General features: G+C 40.5%; 1 protein-coding gene across 9 annotated transcripts in view; it reads right to left on the bottom strand.

The window, feature by feature from the left end:
- itpr1b (inositol 1,4,5-trisphosphate receptor, type 1b) overlaps positions 1–18,626 on the bottom strand; it is a 542,905-nt gene that overhangs the window by 345,664 nt on the left and 178,615 nt on the right. For all 9 annotated transcript variants that reach the window (XM_072280628.1, XM_072280634.1, XM_072280631.1 and 6 more), the window contains exon 12: positions 10,211–10,365. In XM_072280628.1, the coding sequence (XP_072136729.1) occupies positions 10,211–10,365 (155 nt within the window). The remainder of the gene's footprint in view (positions 1–10,210; positions 10,366–18,626) is intronic.

Below are 18,626 nucleotides of genomic sequence, written 5' to 3' on the forward strand. Positions count from 1 at the left end.
GCTCAACGTTATTTGGGTTTGCCCCTCAGTTTGTATTACTGGCAGCTTGTATTCTGATTGATAAACTAGGGCAACAGTTCACATGCAAACTATACAGCACACAATGTCAGTGCTTTTGTACTCAGACTGCCAAAGGTGTAGATATCCGTAACTGAATAAAACAATTTCTTGCGTTAAATCCTGTGCCTGTGGCCTAAACATCACACTCTCATGAATTGGCAAGAGATGAGTATTACAAAACAGACATGTTTCTTGCACCCAGTACCAAAAACCAAACACTTTTGCAATGAAAAAGAGATTAGTTTGATGAACTGAATCAAGATATCTCACACATTTAGAGATCTCAGTATAAAGTAACTTCTTTAGTTAGAATATTACATGAAACTCAGTTTGATTTGGGTAAAAGGCAAATTGAGAGGTCGTTTAAACAATTTCTTCAAGGTTAAAATTCCTTCAACGATTTGGCTTCCAGGTATATCAATCAGATCATTTGTGACATTACACAAGGATATACCCTTTCTTATTAGCTGAGCTTCCTACTACAAAGTACATCTCACTGTGCAAGAGGTTTGCCAGCCCATAGCAACAAAAATGAAAACTCACTCAGCAGGAAAAACCAGGGAATCTTGCTGTCAATTTCACAAATAGCTAAGATGATGCTGTTCAGTAAACTAACCATATGAAGCTAAATGGAAATCAAAAACTAACAAGGCTATAAGACATGAGAGCAGAATTAGATTATTTGACTGGTTGCGTCTGCTCCACCATTCCTGACTTATACTCCCTCTCAAACCCAACCTCCTGCCTTCACACCATAACCTATGACACCCTGACTAACCAAGAATATATTAACCTCCACTTTAAATATGCTCAATGACTTGGCCTCCAAGGGCATGTGTAACGATGAATGCCACAAATTCACCACCATAATTGCAGTTTGATAAAGAAAAAAAAATTGAGTTACAGCCAAAATCATTGAGCAACTCAAAATACACATTTACATGGCACACTTACTTTAATATTTTATGCCTTTCTTAATACGTGGTAGAACATGCAAGTGTATTTTAATTACTGATTCTTTAAGTTCATGCTTAATAAAAGAAGCTTGATGGTCATGCAAAATTAAAACTTGTATGTCTTGGGCAAACGTATACAATATGTTTCCTGCTGAAGTAAAAACATTCATCAAATATCACATTCTAAGAGGTGACAAATTTGGATGGGATGTTAAATCAAAACCTTCTGAAGGAGATAACATAGTGGAATATGCACCAGAGAGTGCTTTACGATGTCCTGCCTAATGTTTATTCATTCATCAGACAAGGAAAATGGATCATCCCATTGGTGCTCAGGATACCTAGCTGTGTGCTCTCAAACAGCGAGCCATCCTGAGCTATGAAAAATATATAAATACAGGTCTACCTTTCATTTTATTTGTGCCCAAACTGTCTACCAAATTAGCTGTAAAAGGGTTCTTATCATTGTGTGCTTTGAATAGACTCTAAAAAAAATTACTACCCATTTCTGTTATGAACAATAAAACTTAAAGCTATTACTGCAGAATGAGAATATTCAGCACAATTTTTAAACTGTTACATCACTACTTTCTTCCCAACAAAATTATACAGATACAATTTTATGAAAGTTAAGCACTCACTTCCATGACTGATTAATCTGTAAAATGATTTGTAAATGAACTTGCCCGAAATTAGAAATTCACTAACCAATCCACTAACCCAGTGGTCCCCAACCACCAGGCCACGGACCAGTACTGGGCTGCAAAGATGTAAGGAAACGATATGAGTCAGCTTTCCTCATTCCCTGTCACACACTGTTGAACTTGAACACCCCCCCCCACCCCCCGTCGGCCGATCTGCAAGAATATCGTCAATATTAAACCAGTTCGCAGTGCGAAAAAGGTTGGGGACCCCTGCACTAACCCATCAGAAGACCATAAGACATAGCCATTTGGCCTATCGAGTCTGCTCTGCCATTCCATCATGGCTGATTTATAATCCCTCTCAATCCCATTCCCCTGCCTTCACACTTTGGTGTAACCTTTGGTGCCCTTGACTAATCGAAACCCCATCATCCTCCATTCTAAATATAGCCGATGACTTGGCCTCCACAGTTAACTGTGGCAATGAATTCCACAGATTCACTACCATCAAGCTAAAGGAATTGTTTTTCATCTCTATTCTGAATGTATGACTCTCAAAACTGATGCTGTGCCTCTTGGTCCCATCTCCCCCACTATAGAAAACATACTCACCACATCAGCTCTGTCCAGATTTTTCAATACTCATTAGGATTCAATGAGATTCCCCCACCCCCCAACTCATTCTTCTAAACACCAGGAAGTACAGGCCCAGAGCTATCAAATGCTCCTCAAATGTTAACCCTTTCATTCCTGGGATCATTCTTCTGAACCTCCTCTCCAATGCTAGTATATCTTCTCTTAGATAAGATGCCCAAAATACTTCACAATATTTCAAGTGAGGTCAGACTAATGCCTTATAAAGCCTCAGCAGTACATCATTCTGTATTCTAGTCCCCTTGAAACAAATGCTGACATTGCATTTGCATTCCTTATTACCTTACTCAACCTGCAAGTTAAACTTTAGGAAATCCTGCATGAGAACTCTAATTGGTGAATTTTCTCCCCATTTAGAAAATAGTCCACAGCTTTATTCCTTGTACCAAAGTGCATGACCATGCACTTCCCTACATTATATTCCATCTGCTGCTTCCTTGCTCATTCCCCCAATCTGTTTCAGTCCTTCTGCAAACACTCTGCTTTCTCAACACAACCTGCCACCCCATCTATCTTTGTATTGCCACAAACTTGAGCACAAAACCATCAATTCCTCCATCTCAATCATTGAAAAGCAACGTGAAAAGAAGCAGTCCCAACACCAACCCCTGTGACACACCACTAGTAACTGGCAGCCAACCAGAAAAGGCCGCCTTTATTCCCACTTTTTGCCTCCTGCTGGTCAGCCAATCTTCCATTTAATGCTAGTGTTCAGCAGATTCATGTGCAGCACTTTATTAAAGATCTTCTGAAAATCTACGCAAATAACATCCACAGACTCCTTTTTCCCATCCTGCTTGTTATTTCCTCAAAGAATTCCAACAAGCTTGTTTGGCAAGATTTCCCCATTAGAAAATCTTGCTGAACTAAAGGGGGTAAAATTACCTATGGACCCCGCTGTACATCTTCTAAATGATGACCCCTACCTTTCCCTTACAGAAAAAAACACGCAGAGTCTGGCTGGCAGGCCTGACTGCAGCTAAGAAGATTGTAGTCCAGCGCTGGAAACCTCCCCATAATATTTCAAATACTCACTCGCTTCGGAGTTTTTTGTACACTTCTTACCTGGAAATTTCATCCGCAAGAGTGAATGATGCACAAGCAAACACAACTTTAATGTGGACAAATTTGATATCCAACTTAAAAGATCTTTTGTTAAAATAGGAATGCTTTGTGTGTGCACTACTATTCAGTTGGTTGGTGGAGGGGAGAGGGATGGGGCGGGAGAGAGGGGTGGCGAGGATGGTGATGAAGGTTGGGGGGGTGGCTGGGTTAAACAGTCAAAATGTAGTTGGCAACTGGTTGTATTGAATGTAATTTGTTGGTGTTGCAATAAAAAAAATTAGAAAAAAAAGAAAATCTTGCTGACTTTGGCCTTTTTGTCATGTGCCTCCAAGAACCCTGAAACTTTATCCTTAAAAATAGACTCCAAAATCTTTCCAACCACTGAAGTCAGTCTAACCGTCCTATAACTTCCTTTCATCTGCCACCCTCCCTTCTTAAAGAGTAGAGTGGCTTTTATAATTTCCCAGTCCTCCAGAACCATGCCAGAATCAATTGATTCTTGAAAGAACATTGCTAACATCTCTATAATCGCTTCAGCTACCCCTTTCAAAACTCCGGGGTGTAGGCCATCTGGTCCAGGTGACTTATTTACCTTCAGACATTTTAGCTTCTCATAGTAATAGCAATGGCACTCAATTCTGCCCCAACACTCACGCATTTCTGTCATTCTGCCATTTCGGTGAAGACGGACGCAAAATACTTATTCAGTTTGTCCCCCATTACTACCTGTCCAGTGTGATTTTCCAGCAGTCTAATATCCAGTCTCATCTCTCTTTTACTCTTCATATATCTGGAAAAAAACTTCTTGTATCCTTTTTTTAAATGTACATTATTGGTAGCTTCCCTTTAGATTTCATCTTTTCTCAGCTTATGGCTTTTTAGTCACCTTCCGTTGATTTTTAAATGCTTCCCAATCCTCTACCTTCCCATTATTTTTTGCTACATTATATGCCTTCTCTTTTGCTTTTATGCTCTGACTTCCCTCATCAGCTCATCAGTTGCCTCACCCTCCTTTTACAGTACTACATCACCTTTGGGATGCATTTTTCCTGCGCCTTCTGAATCTCCCCCGGAAACACCAGCCACTACTGTTCTGTCATCATCCCTTCTAGTGTCCACTTCCAATCAAATTTGTCCAGCTCCTCTCTCACTGCTCTGTAATTCTCTTTACTCCACTGTAATACTGATACATCATATCTTAGCTTCTCTTTCTCAAACTGCAGAGTGAATTTTATCATGTTATGATCACTGTCTCCTAAGGGTTACTTTACCTTAAGATTCCTAATCAAATCTGGGTCATGACATAAAACCCATTCCAGAATTGCCATTTCCCTGGTGGGTTCAGCCACAAGCTGCACTAAAAAGCCTTCTCATAGGCTTTCTAGAAACTCTCTCTTGGTATCCAGCACCAATCAGATTTTCCTAATCTACCCCATGACTATCAAAACATTGCCCTTTTTACAGGCCTCTTCCAACTCCCATTGTAATTTGTAGCCCACATCCTGGCTACTGTTCAGAGGCCTGTATTAACTCCCATCAGGGACTTTTTACCTTTGCAGTTCCTTAACTCTACCCACAAAGATTCTACATCTTCCAATCCTATGTCACTTCTAAGGAATTGACTTCATTTTTTAACCAACAGAGTCACTCCACTCTCTCCCCTCTGTGCTTACCTCCCTGTACTTTTGATACAATGTATATCCTTGGATGTTGAATTCAACTCCCATCTATGATCTTCTTTCAGCCACAACATCACACCTGCCAATCTCTAATTACACAAGATTATCTACCTTATTCCATATACTGTGTTGATTCAAATATAAAACGTTCATTCCAGTACTCACCATCCTTTTTGATTTTGCCCCCATGTTACACTTCAACGCATCCCAGACTGCAATTTTCTCTATCATCTGCCTGTCCTTCCTCACAATCTCTCTACACATTGCATCTACTTGTATACCAACTGTGTCATCCTCAGCCCCACCACTCTGCTTCCCATTCTCCGGAGGAACAGCAAACCTGCCTACATGGCTATTAACCCCCCTCAGGTTCAGGTGTAACCCATTCTTTGTGTATAAGTCATACTATTGTGTATTTAATATTTCATTGATATTTGAGTAATATTGTAAATACATTGTTTGGTTAAGCATTCTTTATTGTTTACATAATGCATTGCAGGTTATATGCAAAAGCACATAAGTGACATACCTCATATGCACTCGCCTAACTTAAAATAAAAATGCAACTAGACTTGAAATCCTGGCTTCCTTGTTTTCCTTTCAATAATTTTTGTGTTTTGGAGTTATAAAATTTAACAGTAACAACGAGGAAGTTCTAAGTGAACCCGAGACAAAGTGCTGCAAGATGTTTGAGTTAATAAACAAAGCACAGCATGAAAAAAAAACAGCATCAGCACACGCTCTTTGGAAGGGAGAGAGAGAGAGAGAGACGGTCAAACTTTTTTTAAAAAAGGCAGAAACGGACAAATTCACAGGTTCATAAACAGTGAGTCCGAGTGATAATAATCATGAATAAAGAGTAGAAATGGTTGGCTACATCATAAAGACTGTTTGATTGCACAAGAGATGATTGGATTTTGTATGCTGAACAGATTGAGCTGAAATTTGAAGCAAATGAAATGTCAATGAGAATCGAGAGCCAGTTGTGCTGATTGCATTGGGTTTAAAAGCATACAATTATTTAGAAGAGTAACTGCTCCAACCAAACCTGCTGAAATGAGCTTTGCTGGTATCTTGAAAGTAATGCAGGAGCAATTAGAACTGAAACCATCGTTGACTGCAGAATGCTCTAGGATTCTTATGAGGAATCCTTCATTATCACTGGGTCAATACTATGGAATTCCCTTCCTAACAGCACTGCGGGTGTACCTACATGTCAGGGACTGCAGCGGTTCAAAAACACAACTCATCACCACATTCTCAAGAGCAACTAGGGATGAGCAGTAAATACTGGCTTAGCTGTTGACACCCACATCCTGTAAATGAATTTTTTTTAAATCTCAAGAAAGGGGAGCCCATTTCATCTTCCGTGGCTGAATTGAAGAGATTGCCTGAGCATTGTCAGTTCAGTCAAGGGCACTGAGAGATTGTTTAGTTTGTGTAATCTTACAAGAAAGCATTCAAAAACGGCTCTTAACTGAAGCACAATTTACATTTAAAAGAGCAGTTGAAATAGCTGTATCAATGAAAAAGGTAGATGGAGATGCATGTGACTTCCAGTCATGAATTAAACTGAGTGTGAGCAAAATTGCAATGTGCAACCTGCCTGGCCAAACAAATTGTGTTACCATTGTGGCAGGGGATCACAAACGAGATGTGATTGATAAGTTTGTGGCCCAAGGTAGACAGAGATGAGTTATTAACTTCAAACTTTCTGCATAATCACTCAAAGAGTTGAACTGCATGTGCATGTAATGAGAGCTGTATAACTAATCTCCTTCTAGCTTAGGCCACAAACTTATCAATCACCCCTGCTGTGGACACTTTCTGGAGGTCCAAGATGGGTATGCTCCACGACTGCTGGACTACGTGTGTAAATATAGGAGGGGACTATGTTGAAAAATAAATGTGCTAGGTTTTCTAAAATTGACTTCTCCTACCTTAGGCCACAAACTTATCAATCACCCCCTCGTACAAAAGACCAAAGTAAATTTAAAGTTAAAACTTGCAGAAAATGTAACAAAGACACACACAAAGAGCATGATGGGCAGACAAAAATAAAAGGACAACAAAGGGAAGAGATAAAGGTAATAAGTCAATTTTCAAGTTTCAAAAAGATTATTAATCTGCATGCTGTTGATTAAGAATCTGATAATGATGACAGTGACTCAGGACTGCGTAGCCTTCAGATTTACAATGTTAAAACTAATCAGAGACAAGTATATGGCTAACACTGGAAATTAAAGGCAAATTAATTAAAATGGAATTTGGCGCTGACTCGGCTGTTTCAGTCTTTCCACAAAATGAATCTGAACAGCGTTTCAAAGATACTGAACTGAAGCCTGCAGATATAAAAGATAACTCCTGTGGCAATGACATTTGTAATATTGAAATACAACAACCAATAAGCCACATTGGGCTTGTTTGTATGTGGTAAAAACAGGAGGGCCAGCATTGTGGGGACATGAGTAGCTGAGACAGCTACAGCTTGATTGGAGATTCACCCACCATTTGCATGCCACATCCCCTGCAATAGAGTCAACTGAAAGTACATCAGGCTACAGCAGTGCTGAAGGATGGCAATGGAAAACTCAAATGTATCAAGGGTGAAATAGTATGAAATGAAAATGTCACACACTACTTTTTGAAAGCCCATCTGGTTCCTTATATCATCAGTGATAAAGTAGCCAAAGAGCTGGATCATGTGGAGGCTGAAGGAATTCTTTCCAAGGTGGAGTGGCCTCCATGGGTAACACCAGCGGTCCCAGTAGCCAAGAAGAATGGATCTGTCAGGATCTGTGGTGATTTTAGGGTCACCATCAACCCAGTACTGAAAGTAGATCAATACCCTCTGCCCAGGATAGAGGATATCTTTGCAAACCTTTCTGGAGGGAAACACTTCAGCAAAGTGGACTTAGCTGAGACCTACCTACAGATGAAGATGGAAGAGTCCAGACTGTTTCTCACGATAGACACTCAAAGGGTATTATCACTATAGTGGTCTTAATAGGCTTATTTTTGGAGTACCAACTGCACCTGTATTGCAGACTATGTTGCCCAGGTACTCAGCGTTACCTGGGGAACATCATTGTTACCAGTAAGGATGACAAGGGACATCTCCAAAATCTCAAGACATTGTTAAAAAGATCAGAAGATTGTGGGCTCAAGGCATGACACAGCAAGTGCATCCCAGGGTCCTGAAAGAAATGGCAAAAATTATAGTAGAGAATTTGGTGATAATTTACTAAAATTCTCTAGGCAGGTCCTGGCAGATTGGAAGACTGTGAATGTCATGCCACTGTTCAAAACAAGATGCAGGTAAAAGGCAGTTAACTAGAGGCCAGTTAGTTTAACATCTGTAGTTGGGAAAGTACTTGAAGCTATCATTAAAGAACTAGCAAGAGATCTAGAAAGAAATGGATCTACCAGGCAAATGCAGCATGGATTCAGCAAAGGAAGGTCCTGCTTGACAAACTTACTGTAGTTCTTTGAGGATATAATGAGCGCAGTGGATAGAGGGGAACAGACGAACGTTATTTACTTGGATTTCTAGAAGGTGTTCAATAAGCTGCCACATAAAAGACTTATATCCATAAGATAAGGATACATAGAGTTGGAGGTGATATGTTAGCATGGATAGAGGATTGGTTAACTAATAGAAAGCAGAGTTGGATCAGTGGTGAACAGTGTGCCACAGGGGTCGGTGCTGGGCCTGCAACAGTTCACAATAAACATAAACGATTTGGAAGAGGGGACCAAGTGTAGTGTATCCAAGTTTGCTGATGATACTAAATTGAGCAGAAAAGCAGATTGTGCAGAGGATACAGAGTGTCTGCAGGGAGATCTAGATAGGTTAAGTGAGTGGGCAAAGGTCTGGCAGATGGAGTACAATGTTGGTAAATGCAGAGTCATCCACTTTGGAAGGAAAAATGGAAGATCAAATTATAACTTAAAGGGTAAAAAAAATTGCAGCATGCTACTGTGTAGAGGGACTTGGGAGTGCTTGTGCATGAATCACAAAACGTTGGTTTGCAGGTGCAGCAGGCTATCAAGAAGGCAAATGGAATGTTGGCCTTCATTGTTAGAGGGATTGAATTTAAGAGCAGGGAGGTTATGCTGCAACTGCACAGGATACTGGTGAGCCGCACCTGGAGTACTGTGTGCAGTTCTGGTCTTTTAACTTAAGGCTGTACTGACTTTGGAGGTGGTGCAGAGGAGGTTCACCGGGTTGACTCCAAGGATGAGGGGGTTAGACTACAAGGAGAGATTGAGTCACCAGGGACTGTACTTGCTGGAATTCAGAAGAATGAGAGGAGATCTTATAGAAACATATAAAAAATAAATAATATGAAAATAATAATAAACAAGTAAATCAATTACGTATATTGAATAGATTAAAGAAGTACAAAAACAAATACTGTATATTAAAAAAAGTGAGGTCGTGTCCAAAGATTCAATGTCCATTTAGGAATCAGATGGCAGAGGGGAAGAAGCTGTTCCTGAATCGCTGAGTGTGTGCCTTCAGGATTCTGTACCTCCTACCTGATGGTAACAGTGAGAAAAGGGCATGCCCCGGTGCTGGAGGTCCTTAATAATGGATGCTGCCTTTCTGAGACACCACTCCTTGAACATGTCCTGGGTACTTTGTAGGCTTGTCCCCAAGATGGAGCTGACTAGATTAACATCCTTCTGCAGCTTCTTTCGGTCCTGTGCAGTAGCCCCTCCATACTAGACAGTGATACAGCCTGTCAGACAAAGGCACCCAGCTGCAGCTCCAGTTTCTTAACATGGTCTCTAAGGAGCTGGAGCTCAATGCACTTCATGCAGATGTAGCTATCAGGAAGACTGGAGGTCTCTCAAATTTCCCACATCTCAGACAAGGAACATACAACTACCTCTAGATCCATTCTCAGTTCACTAGCTATGCACGAAGAGAAAAAAAACTTAGCAGAAAGTTTTTAACTTCGAACCTCCCAAACCTGTTGAACCAAAGCTGGACCATTCCAACAATACCCCACTCACAGGATGGCTACTCTGCTTACACCTCATTGTCTTTTATTGGCCCCAATGAAAACCTGAAAGCTCTCAAACTCTTATTAAACCTCACACTGCGTCACCAACAAATGACCTTCAGCCTGCTGAAAAATCATACCTTGGAACAAGCGAGTCCCCTCTTTGGAGAGTGGTTGTGTCTAGTTCGAAGATGGAGGAAATGTGATTCCCCTCAGGCACCGACACCAGCATGTACATCACCTTCTCTTGGAAGCTGCGTATTCTGTTCCTCAAGGCTTCCTGGTCAGAGTCAATCTGATGAAGACGATACACACAAGAGTGTTAGATAAAAAGTTAAAGAACAGTACTAAATGGAACTTAATTTTCGATTACAAAGAATATTTACAATGCCTGCTCACTCATCTTCAACCAGCCTCTTAAAACTTACTAGCTTATAACTGGCACTACTTTATGCTAAGGCATTGAAACATTTAGCTTCTAAAAATTAACCGCTCCATCTGGGAATCAACTAGTTGTCCCAGTTTAATCTGTAGTCGTCTTCTGTTAACATTCCCAACATATTCCCAAAGTAGACATCACTGGTTGTCATGAAAGAACTAACTTCAAGCACTGGGTTCTGGAGTGAAGGAAATGAGTTGGTGTAATATGTATTCTGATGTGGATAATGTGCATGTCTTTTATGTATGAAGCACAATAATGGGGTTACCCTACCCGAAGGAGAAGCCACTGCTGGGCAATCTCATTGTCATGTACCATTTTAGGCTCATTATCTAGGAAACTCTGTGCTGGCATTGGAGAGGGTCCAGTGGAGGGTCACAAGAATGATACCAGGAATGAAAATAATGTACAGGAAGGGCTTGATAGTGCTGGGCCTACATTCACTGGAGTTTCGAAGAATGTGGGAGATCTTATTAAGACCTGTTGAACATTGAAAGGCCTAGATAGAGTGGACACGAAGAGGATATTTCCCATAGGAGGGGTTTTTAGTACCAGAGGGCATCATCTCAGAATACAAGGATGTGCTTTTAGAACAGAAATGAGGAGGAATTTCTTTAGCCAGAAGGTGGTGAGTCTACGGAATTCACTATTACAGATGGCTGTGGAGGCCCAGTCATTGGGTACATTAAGGTAGAGGTTGAGCGGTTCTCGATTGGCAAGGATGCCAAGGTTATGGGGAGAAGCTGGAGAATAGAATGGAGGGGAATAATAAATCAGCCATGATAGAATGGCAGAGCAGACTCGAAAAGCCAAATGACTGAATTCTGCTCCAAAGTATGGTAAGGCCCTTGCACATTGTCTACCTGCACCGCACTCTCTGTAATTGGAACATTGTATTCTGCCTTCACTTTACTACCTGGATGTACTTGAGAATGAAATGAGCTGTCTGAATGGTGTGCAAATAAAATTGTGTGTCACTCTGTCTCAGTACATGAGACAATAATAATCCAATTCTAATAACAATAATGTGCTTATAATTGTGTCATGGATAGGGAATGGATGAAAGACCAATGTGTTGCCTTTGATTGCCCAGAAAACTAGTAAGGAGGGGAGAGCTATTTCATGCAATGTATTGGTATATGTAATGCAATGCTGGGTTAGTGGAAACTTATCTACTAACAACTTTTATCAAAGGAAATGACAATAGTTGAAAAAGCAAAATTTATAGACTGCTCAGGAGTAAATTATTTCTACAGTTCCTTGAAAGGAATAACATTGGGACAAACTACCTTGTGTAATTCCAACACAAAATCCACCACAAAAAATGTGGTTGAGCACCAGCCAAAAAATTGCAGATGGCAGTCGGCTGAACTTGCTAGGTTTTGAACCTGAGTGGCTTGGAACTCAAATAGGAGTTGTCTTTTCAGTCCAACCTGGCAAGGATGATTAATTCCAACATTTTTGACAGAGTTTACAATGGGAAATCATGAAATAGAGATTTGCCAGAATGGAAATACTCAGGCATTTTTTCACCCTGCTCACACCCCGTCAGATTTGACGGTTCAGAACAAGGAGAGATTGCGGCACCATAGTTGTAGACAAGTTGACAGTTTTAAAATATTTTGTAAAGGATAACTGGCAAGAAAAATTTTATTTAGGATTAGCACCAAATATGTATGGATGAGAATGATTGGAGAAAAAAAAGATTCTAGTCTGTGATTGGACTACCAGAATTGGATTCTGCATTAGCAGATTTGATCACTGAAACTATTTCGATGGCAACCATAGTATTTAAACTAAATAACAGCTAAACTAAAAGGCAGGAAATAAAATGGAAGTTGGAAAAAAAAACACTCATGGGAATGAGATCTGACAAAATGCTTCTTGCAATTTGAGTGTTGTTTATATATCTACCTTCTAACCCTGATACAGTCTACGTAAATCAATGTGTAACTTGTATCATTTCAATAAGGGGTTGGGATACGGAGGGGAGATGAGGAACAAATCGGAAAACAAGGATAAAACTAAAAAGCTCTGAAGGAGGAGCAAAGTCCATATTTCCAACTAGAATGTAATAATATGCTGTGAAACAAATAAATTTTCCATCTCCTTTTTCCCCAGAGGAAGGTTACAGTGGCTACATTACACTTACAAGAATATCTCCTTGTACTTGTTTAGGAATTCATGGAGAAGTTTCACATTTTCTATCTCAGGATAACACCTTCTCTGCAACTATACACACATTACCATTCCAGTATAGAATTCCACAGGGTTCAATCACTGTTGTTTTCTATCACACCAATTAACGTCAGATCTTGCTCACTTTTACCAATTCCTTAAAAAGCCATTCTTATCACTCACCGCAAGCATTTCTGACAAATTTTAACCAGGGGATGTTATTGTGGAGAATAGTTCAGGTGGTGTTTGGACTACCAGTGACAAATATGGTCTGAAGTCAGTGTTTCTGAAAGCACTTTACTCTTTGCCCTAAGAAAGTAGTTGAACATTCAGCCATCTGGAAGATCAGTCTCACAGTGAAGTCAGGAATTCCAAGATCAATGCTGTCACATTATTTCAACTGTCAAATATCAACTGATTCCATTTAAACAAGTTTCCCAATTTAATCCAGTGCAATTAGTTCAACCTTCTCAAGGACAGTCATATGATGGGCTGTGACTTGTTAGTTAATATCAAGCACGAGATCAATTTGATATGCATCTGTTATGACAACAGCCAAACAGTATCCATTTCTTATGACATTCCTTAATAACCAATTCTTGCAAACTTCCCTGAAACATAAAGGATAAATATAATGCTATTATTATTATCTATTTTACGTTTAGAATGTTTTATTATGGTATTTAAAAAACACCTTTGGCCTCATCAAGCCAAGTGGAAAACAACAAAATTCCTATCAGGTTTATCACTGCTCAGCTTGCTCTTCAATACAACCTAGAGAAGATTATTGAATCCCACAGTGTAAGGGCATTTTTATTTAATCAAAGGACTTGTTTAAGTATTCATGGTGAAACCTGCTAGAACAAGAATAATGATTGTTTCTACCTTGGGACACCAGGTCACTGCCCTCAAATTATCCTGATAACTGTCACATGGCCTGAGAGAGGCACATGAGAAAAATATCGGAACTAAGCCAAAGGACAAAGGAAGTGCTTGGGTAAAAAGTTGTTTATAAGGAAAGCATTTAAAAGGGAATAGGAAATAAACTGCATGTTTTAAGGAGGGAACTGGAAAAGCAATAAGATCCCCTGAGGCAAAGGTGGCAAAGGAAATTGTTCCATGAGATTCTGCATTTGGGATTGGGCTGGTCATGGGAGGGCAAAGTGCTTGAGGCTTTAGGGAAGATAGCAGCAAAAACTCATACGAGTGCACAATAGTACACATGCAGCAGAAATACACGAAGGAGATGGGGTACCTGATGGTCTAGTATCATGGTAACCACCTTTCCCTCAATGTCAGCAAAAGAGTCACAGAGCACGTTAATGCACTTACTTCCTCAGAAAGCCGAGGAAAATTGGCATCCCTCTTTCCCCCTCACACATTCTATAGATTCACCAAAGAAAACGTTTTGTCCAGATACACCACAGCTTGGTATGGCAACTGCTCTTGCACCCATGACCACAAGAAATTACAGTGTTCTAGATACAGCTTAGTCTATTATAAAAAACCAGACTCCCTCCATGAACACTGTTGACAACCTCTTATGCTTTAGAAAGGCAACCAAAATATTCAAAGTGTCCTCACACATCCTGGTTATTCTTCCTTTTCTCCCCTTCCATTAGACAGGAGATAAAAACATCAAAACATTCGCCATTAGTCTCATGGACAGCTTCTATCCTGCTCTTACCAGACTCTTGAAGACACGTTTTGCACAATAAAGATGAGCTCTTGACCTCCCAGTGTACTTTGACATGACCCTTGCATTTTATTTGTCTACCTGCACTATAATTTCTCTGTAAGCAACACTGTATTTTGCATTCTGTTATTGCTTTCTCCCTTTATACTACCCTGATGCACAGATATTTTGAAATAATCTGCAAGGGTAGCAGGTAAATCAAAGCTGCCTTTTTACTGCATTACGCACACCTGACAATGAACCAATTTCATCTTTTACTTTAAAATTATTCATTTGTCCAATGTTTACACAAATGAGCAAAAAGAAAAATTGAAGTTTTAACTAGTGCACAAAAATTAATTGGAGCAGTGTGAAGGGAGCATGGCCTGGATGGCAGGGCATCCTTGGAGATGGATGCTGCTTTCCTACAATGACACTGATGTACATGCACTAAACGGTGCGAGGGCTTTACCTGTGATGGACTCAACTGTATGCATTACTTTTTGTAGGCTTTTCCATTCAAGGACATTGGTGTTTCCATACTAGTCCGTGATGCAAACAGTCAGTATACCCTCCACCATGCATCTATAGAAGTTTGTCAAAGTTTTAGATAGTATGCCTAACTTTTGCAAACTACTGAGAAAAGACATTGTCATGCTCTCTTTATAACATTCATGCAAGGTCAGATTGTGCCTCGGTTTAACATCAGACCTTTAAAATAGCATATTCAATGCTATCAACCAATCAATCCACATCAATCATATCCCTGGAGTAGTACAACAGTTTCGACCCTCCCCCTCCCAAAAATTCGGTTTGTACACACAGATATTCCATTCAGTGCTCCCTGCTACTACAGGTCTGGCTTCAAGAGCTTTGACATCACATCTTTATTTATATAACGTCATATCTGGAATGGTTATCCTATGCCTGTAGTTTGCAGAGGATCCTTCACCACAGGGATCACAAGGATTTTGCTATCATGAACTGGGGATAATCAAATATGGGCAATAGATCTCAACCTCCTTAATGTACACCTCACTATATACCTTGTCATGGATTTGTACCATATTGTCGGCCTCCACTGCACTCTCTCTGCATTCCATTATTACTTTCCTTTGTACTAAATGTATTCATGCAGTTGGTAATAGTCAAGATGCATATCCAATTGGTAAAACTAGCTTTCTCCCTGCTGCCAAGTAATATCCTATTTCTGTCAGAAATTATCTTAAAATCCTGTAACCACTTGGAACAAGTTATTTTAGTTGTTTTATGTCTAACCAGATGAGCATTGCTATCTCCATGTTAAAAATGCCATCAGATTTCCGCAGGATTCATTCACGTGTATGGAGCAGCTGAAGAACAGCTTTTTGAAGATGTGTGAAGACTAAATGTTCAAGCGAGCACAAGCATCAGAGCAAGAAAGAGCAACTGCTCCTCCTGCTGCTCAAATGACATCATTCACCAACAGTGGAATCTGACTTTGCGGGTCTCAGGCAAGAAGACAGCACAGAATGCATTCTAACTGGTTGCATCACCACCAGGTATGGAACAGCCTCTGCACAGGATCAGAAAAACTTATAAACTCAGACAGCTCCATCACAGGCACCAGCCTCCCCGGCATCCATGACACCTTCAAAACGTGACGCCGCAAAGAGGTGGTATCCAGCATTAAGGACCCCTTTGCCCCAGACATGCCCTCTCCTCATTTCTAACAAGGAGGAGGTAGAGGTGACAGAAGACATACAACTCTGCATTTCAGGAACAGCTTCTTCCCCTCTTCCATTAGATTTCTGAATGGGCAATGAACCCATGAGCACTGCCTCAGCACTTTTCCTCCCTTTTCACACTAATACATTTTATTTTGATGTATTCTTAATGTAATTTACAGTTTTCATCATTGTGTAGAACACTGTACTGTTGCTGCAAAACAACAAATTTCACAACATAGTTGGGGTGTAAAGTGAGGGTAGAAGCAAAAAGTACTAAGGAGAAGAGTAAAAGTGGCAGGCCGACAAATCCAGGGCAAGCATTAAAAAGGGCCACTTTTCAGCATAATTGTATAAGGGCTAAGAGAGTTGTAAAAGAGCGCCTGAAGGCTTTGTGTGTCAATGCAAGGAGCATTCGTAATAAAGTGGATGAATTGAAAATGCAGATTGTTATTAATGATTATGATATAGTTGGGATCACAGAGACATGGCTCCAGGGTGACCAGGGATGGGAGCTCAACGTTCAGGGATATTCAATATTCAGGAGGGATAGACATGAAGGCAGGGGAGGTGGGGAGGCGTTGCTGGTTAAAGAAGAGATTAATGCAATAGAAAGGAAGGACATAAGCCGGGAAGATGTGGAATCGATATGGGTAGAGCTGCGTAACACTAAGGGGCAGAAGACGCTGGTGGGAGTTGTGTACAGGCCACCTAACAGTAGTAGTGAGGTCGGAGATGGGATTAAACAGGAACTTAGAAATGTGTGCAATAAAGGAACAGCAGTTATAATGGGTGACTTCAATCTACATGTAGATTGGGTGAACCAAATTGGTAAAGGTGCTGAGGAAGAGGATTTCTTGGAATGTATGCGGGATGGTTTTTTTGAACCAACATGTCGAGGAACCAACTAGAGAGCAGGCTATTCTGGACTGGGTTTTGAGCAATGAGGAAGGGTTAATTAGCAATCTTGTTGTGAGAGGCCCCTTGGGCAAGAGTGACCATAATATGGTGGAATTCTTCATTAAGATGGAGAGTGACATAGTTAATTCAGAAACAAAGGTTCTGAACTTAAAGAGGGGTAACTTTGAAGGTATGAGACGTGAATTAGCTAAGATAGACTGGCAAATGACACTTAAAGGATTGACGGTGGATATGCAATGGCAAGCATTTAAAGGTTGCATGGATGAACTACAACAATTGTTCATCCCAGTTTGGCAAAAGAATAAATCAAGGAAGGTAGTGCACCCGTGGCTGACAAGAGAAATTAGGGATAGTATCAATTCCAAAGAAGAAGCATATAAATTAGCCAGAGAAAGTGGCTCACCTGAGGACTGGGAGAAATTCAGAGTTCAGCAGAGGAGGACAAAGGGCTTAATTAGGAAGGGGAAAAAAGATTATGAGAGAAAACTGGCAGGCAACATAAAAACTGACTGTAAAAGCTTTTATAGATATGTAAAAAGGAAAAGACTGGTAAAGACAAATGTAGGTCCCCTGCAGACAGAAACAGGTGAATTGATTATGGGGAGCAAGGACATGGCAGACCAATTGAATAATTACTTTGGTTCTGGCTTCACTAAGGAGGACATAAATAATCTTCCAGAAGTAGTAGGGGACAGAGGGTCCAGTGAGATGGAGGAACTGAGCGAAATACATGTTAGTAGGGAAGTGGTGTTAGGTAAATTGAAGGGATTGAAGGCAGATAAATCCCTAGGGCCAGATGGTCTGCATCCTAGAGTGCTTAAGGAAGTAGCCCAAGAAATAGTGGATGCATTAGTGATAATTTTTCAAAACTCGTTAGATTCTGGACTAGTTCCTGAGGATTGGAGGGTGGCTAATGTAACTCCACTTTTTAAAAAAGGAGGGAGAGAGAAACCGGGGAATTATAGACCAGTTAGCCTAACATCAGTGGTGGGGAAACTGCTGGAGTCAGTTATCAAGGATGTGATAACAGCACATTTGGAAAGCGGTGAAATGATCGGACAAAGTCAGCATGGATTTGTAAAAGGAAAATTGTGTCTGACGAATATCAGAATTTTTTGAGGATGTAACTAGTAGAGTGGATAGGGGAGAACCAGTGGATGTGGTATATTTGGATTTACAAAAGGCTTTTGACAAGGTCCCACACAGGAAATTAGTGTGCAAACTTAAAGCACACGGTATTGGGGGTAAGGTATTGGTGTGGGTGGAGAATTGGTTAGCAGACAGGAAGCAAAGAGTGGGAATAAACAGGACGTTTTCAGAATGGCAGGCGGTGACTAGTGGGGTACCGCAAGGCTCAGTGCTGGGACCCCAGTTGTTTACAATATATATTAATGACTTGGTTGAGGGAATTAAATGCAGCATCTCCAAGTTTGCAGATGACACAAAGCTGGGCGGCAGTGTTAGCTGTGAGGAAGATGCTAAGAGGATGCAGGGTGACTTGGATAGGTTGGGTGAGTGGGCAAATTCATGGCAGATGCAATTTAATGTGGATAAATGTGAAGTTATCCACTTTGGTGGCAAAAATAGGAAAACAGATTATTATCTGAATGGTGGCCGATTAGGAAAAGGGGAGGTGC

The sequence above is a fragment of the Mobula birostris genome, chromosome 16, assembly GCF_030028105.1.
Source record: "Mobula birostris isolate sMobBir1 chromosome 16, sMobBir1.hap1, whole genome shotgun sequence".
Classification (NCBI taxonomy): Eukaryota; Metazoa; Chordata; class Chondrichthyes; order Myliobatiformes; family Myliobatidae; genus Mobula; species Mobula birostris.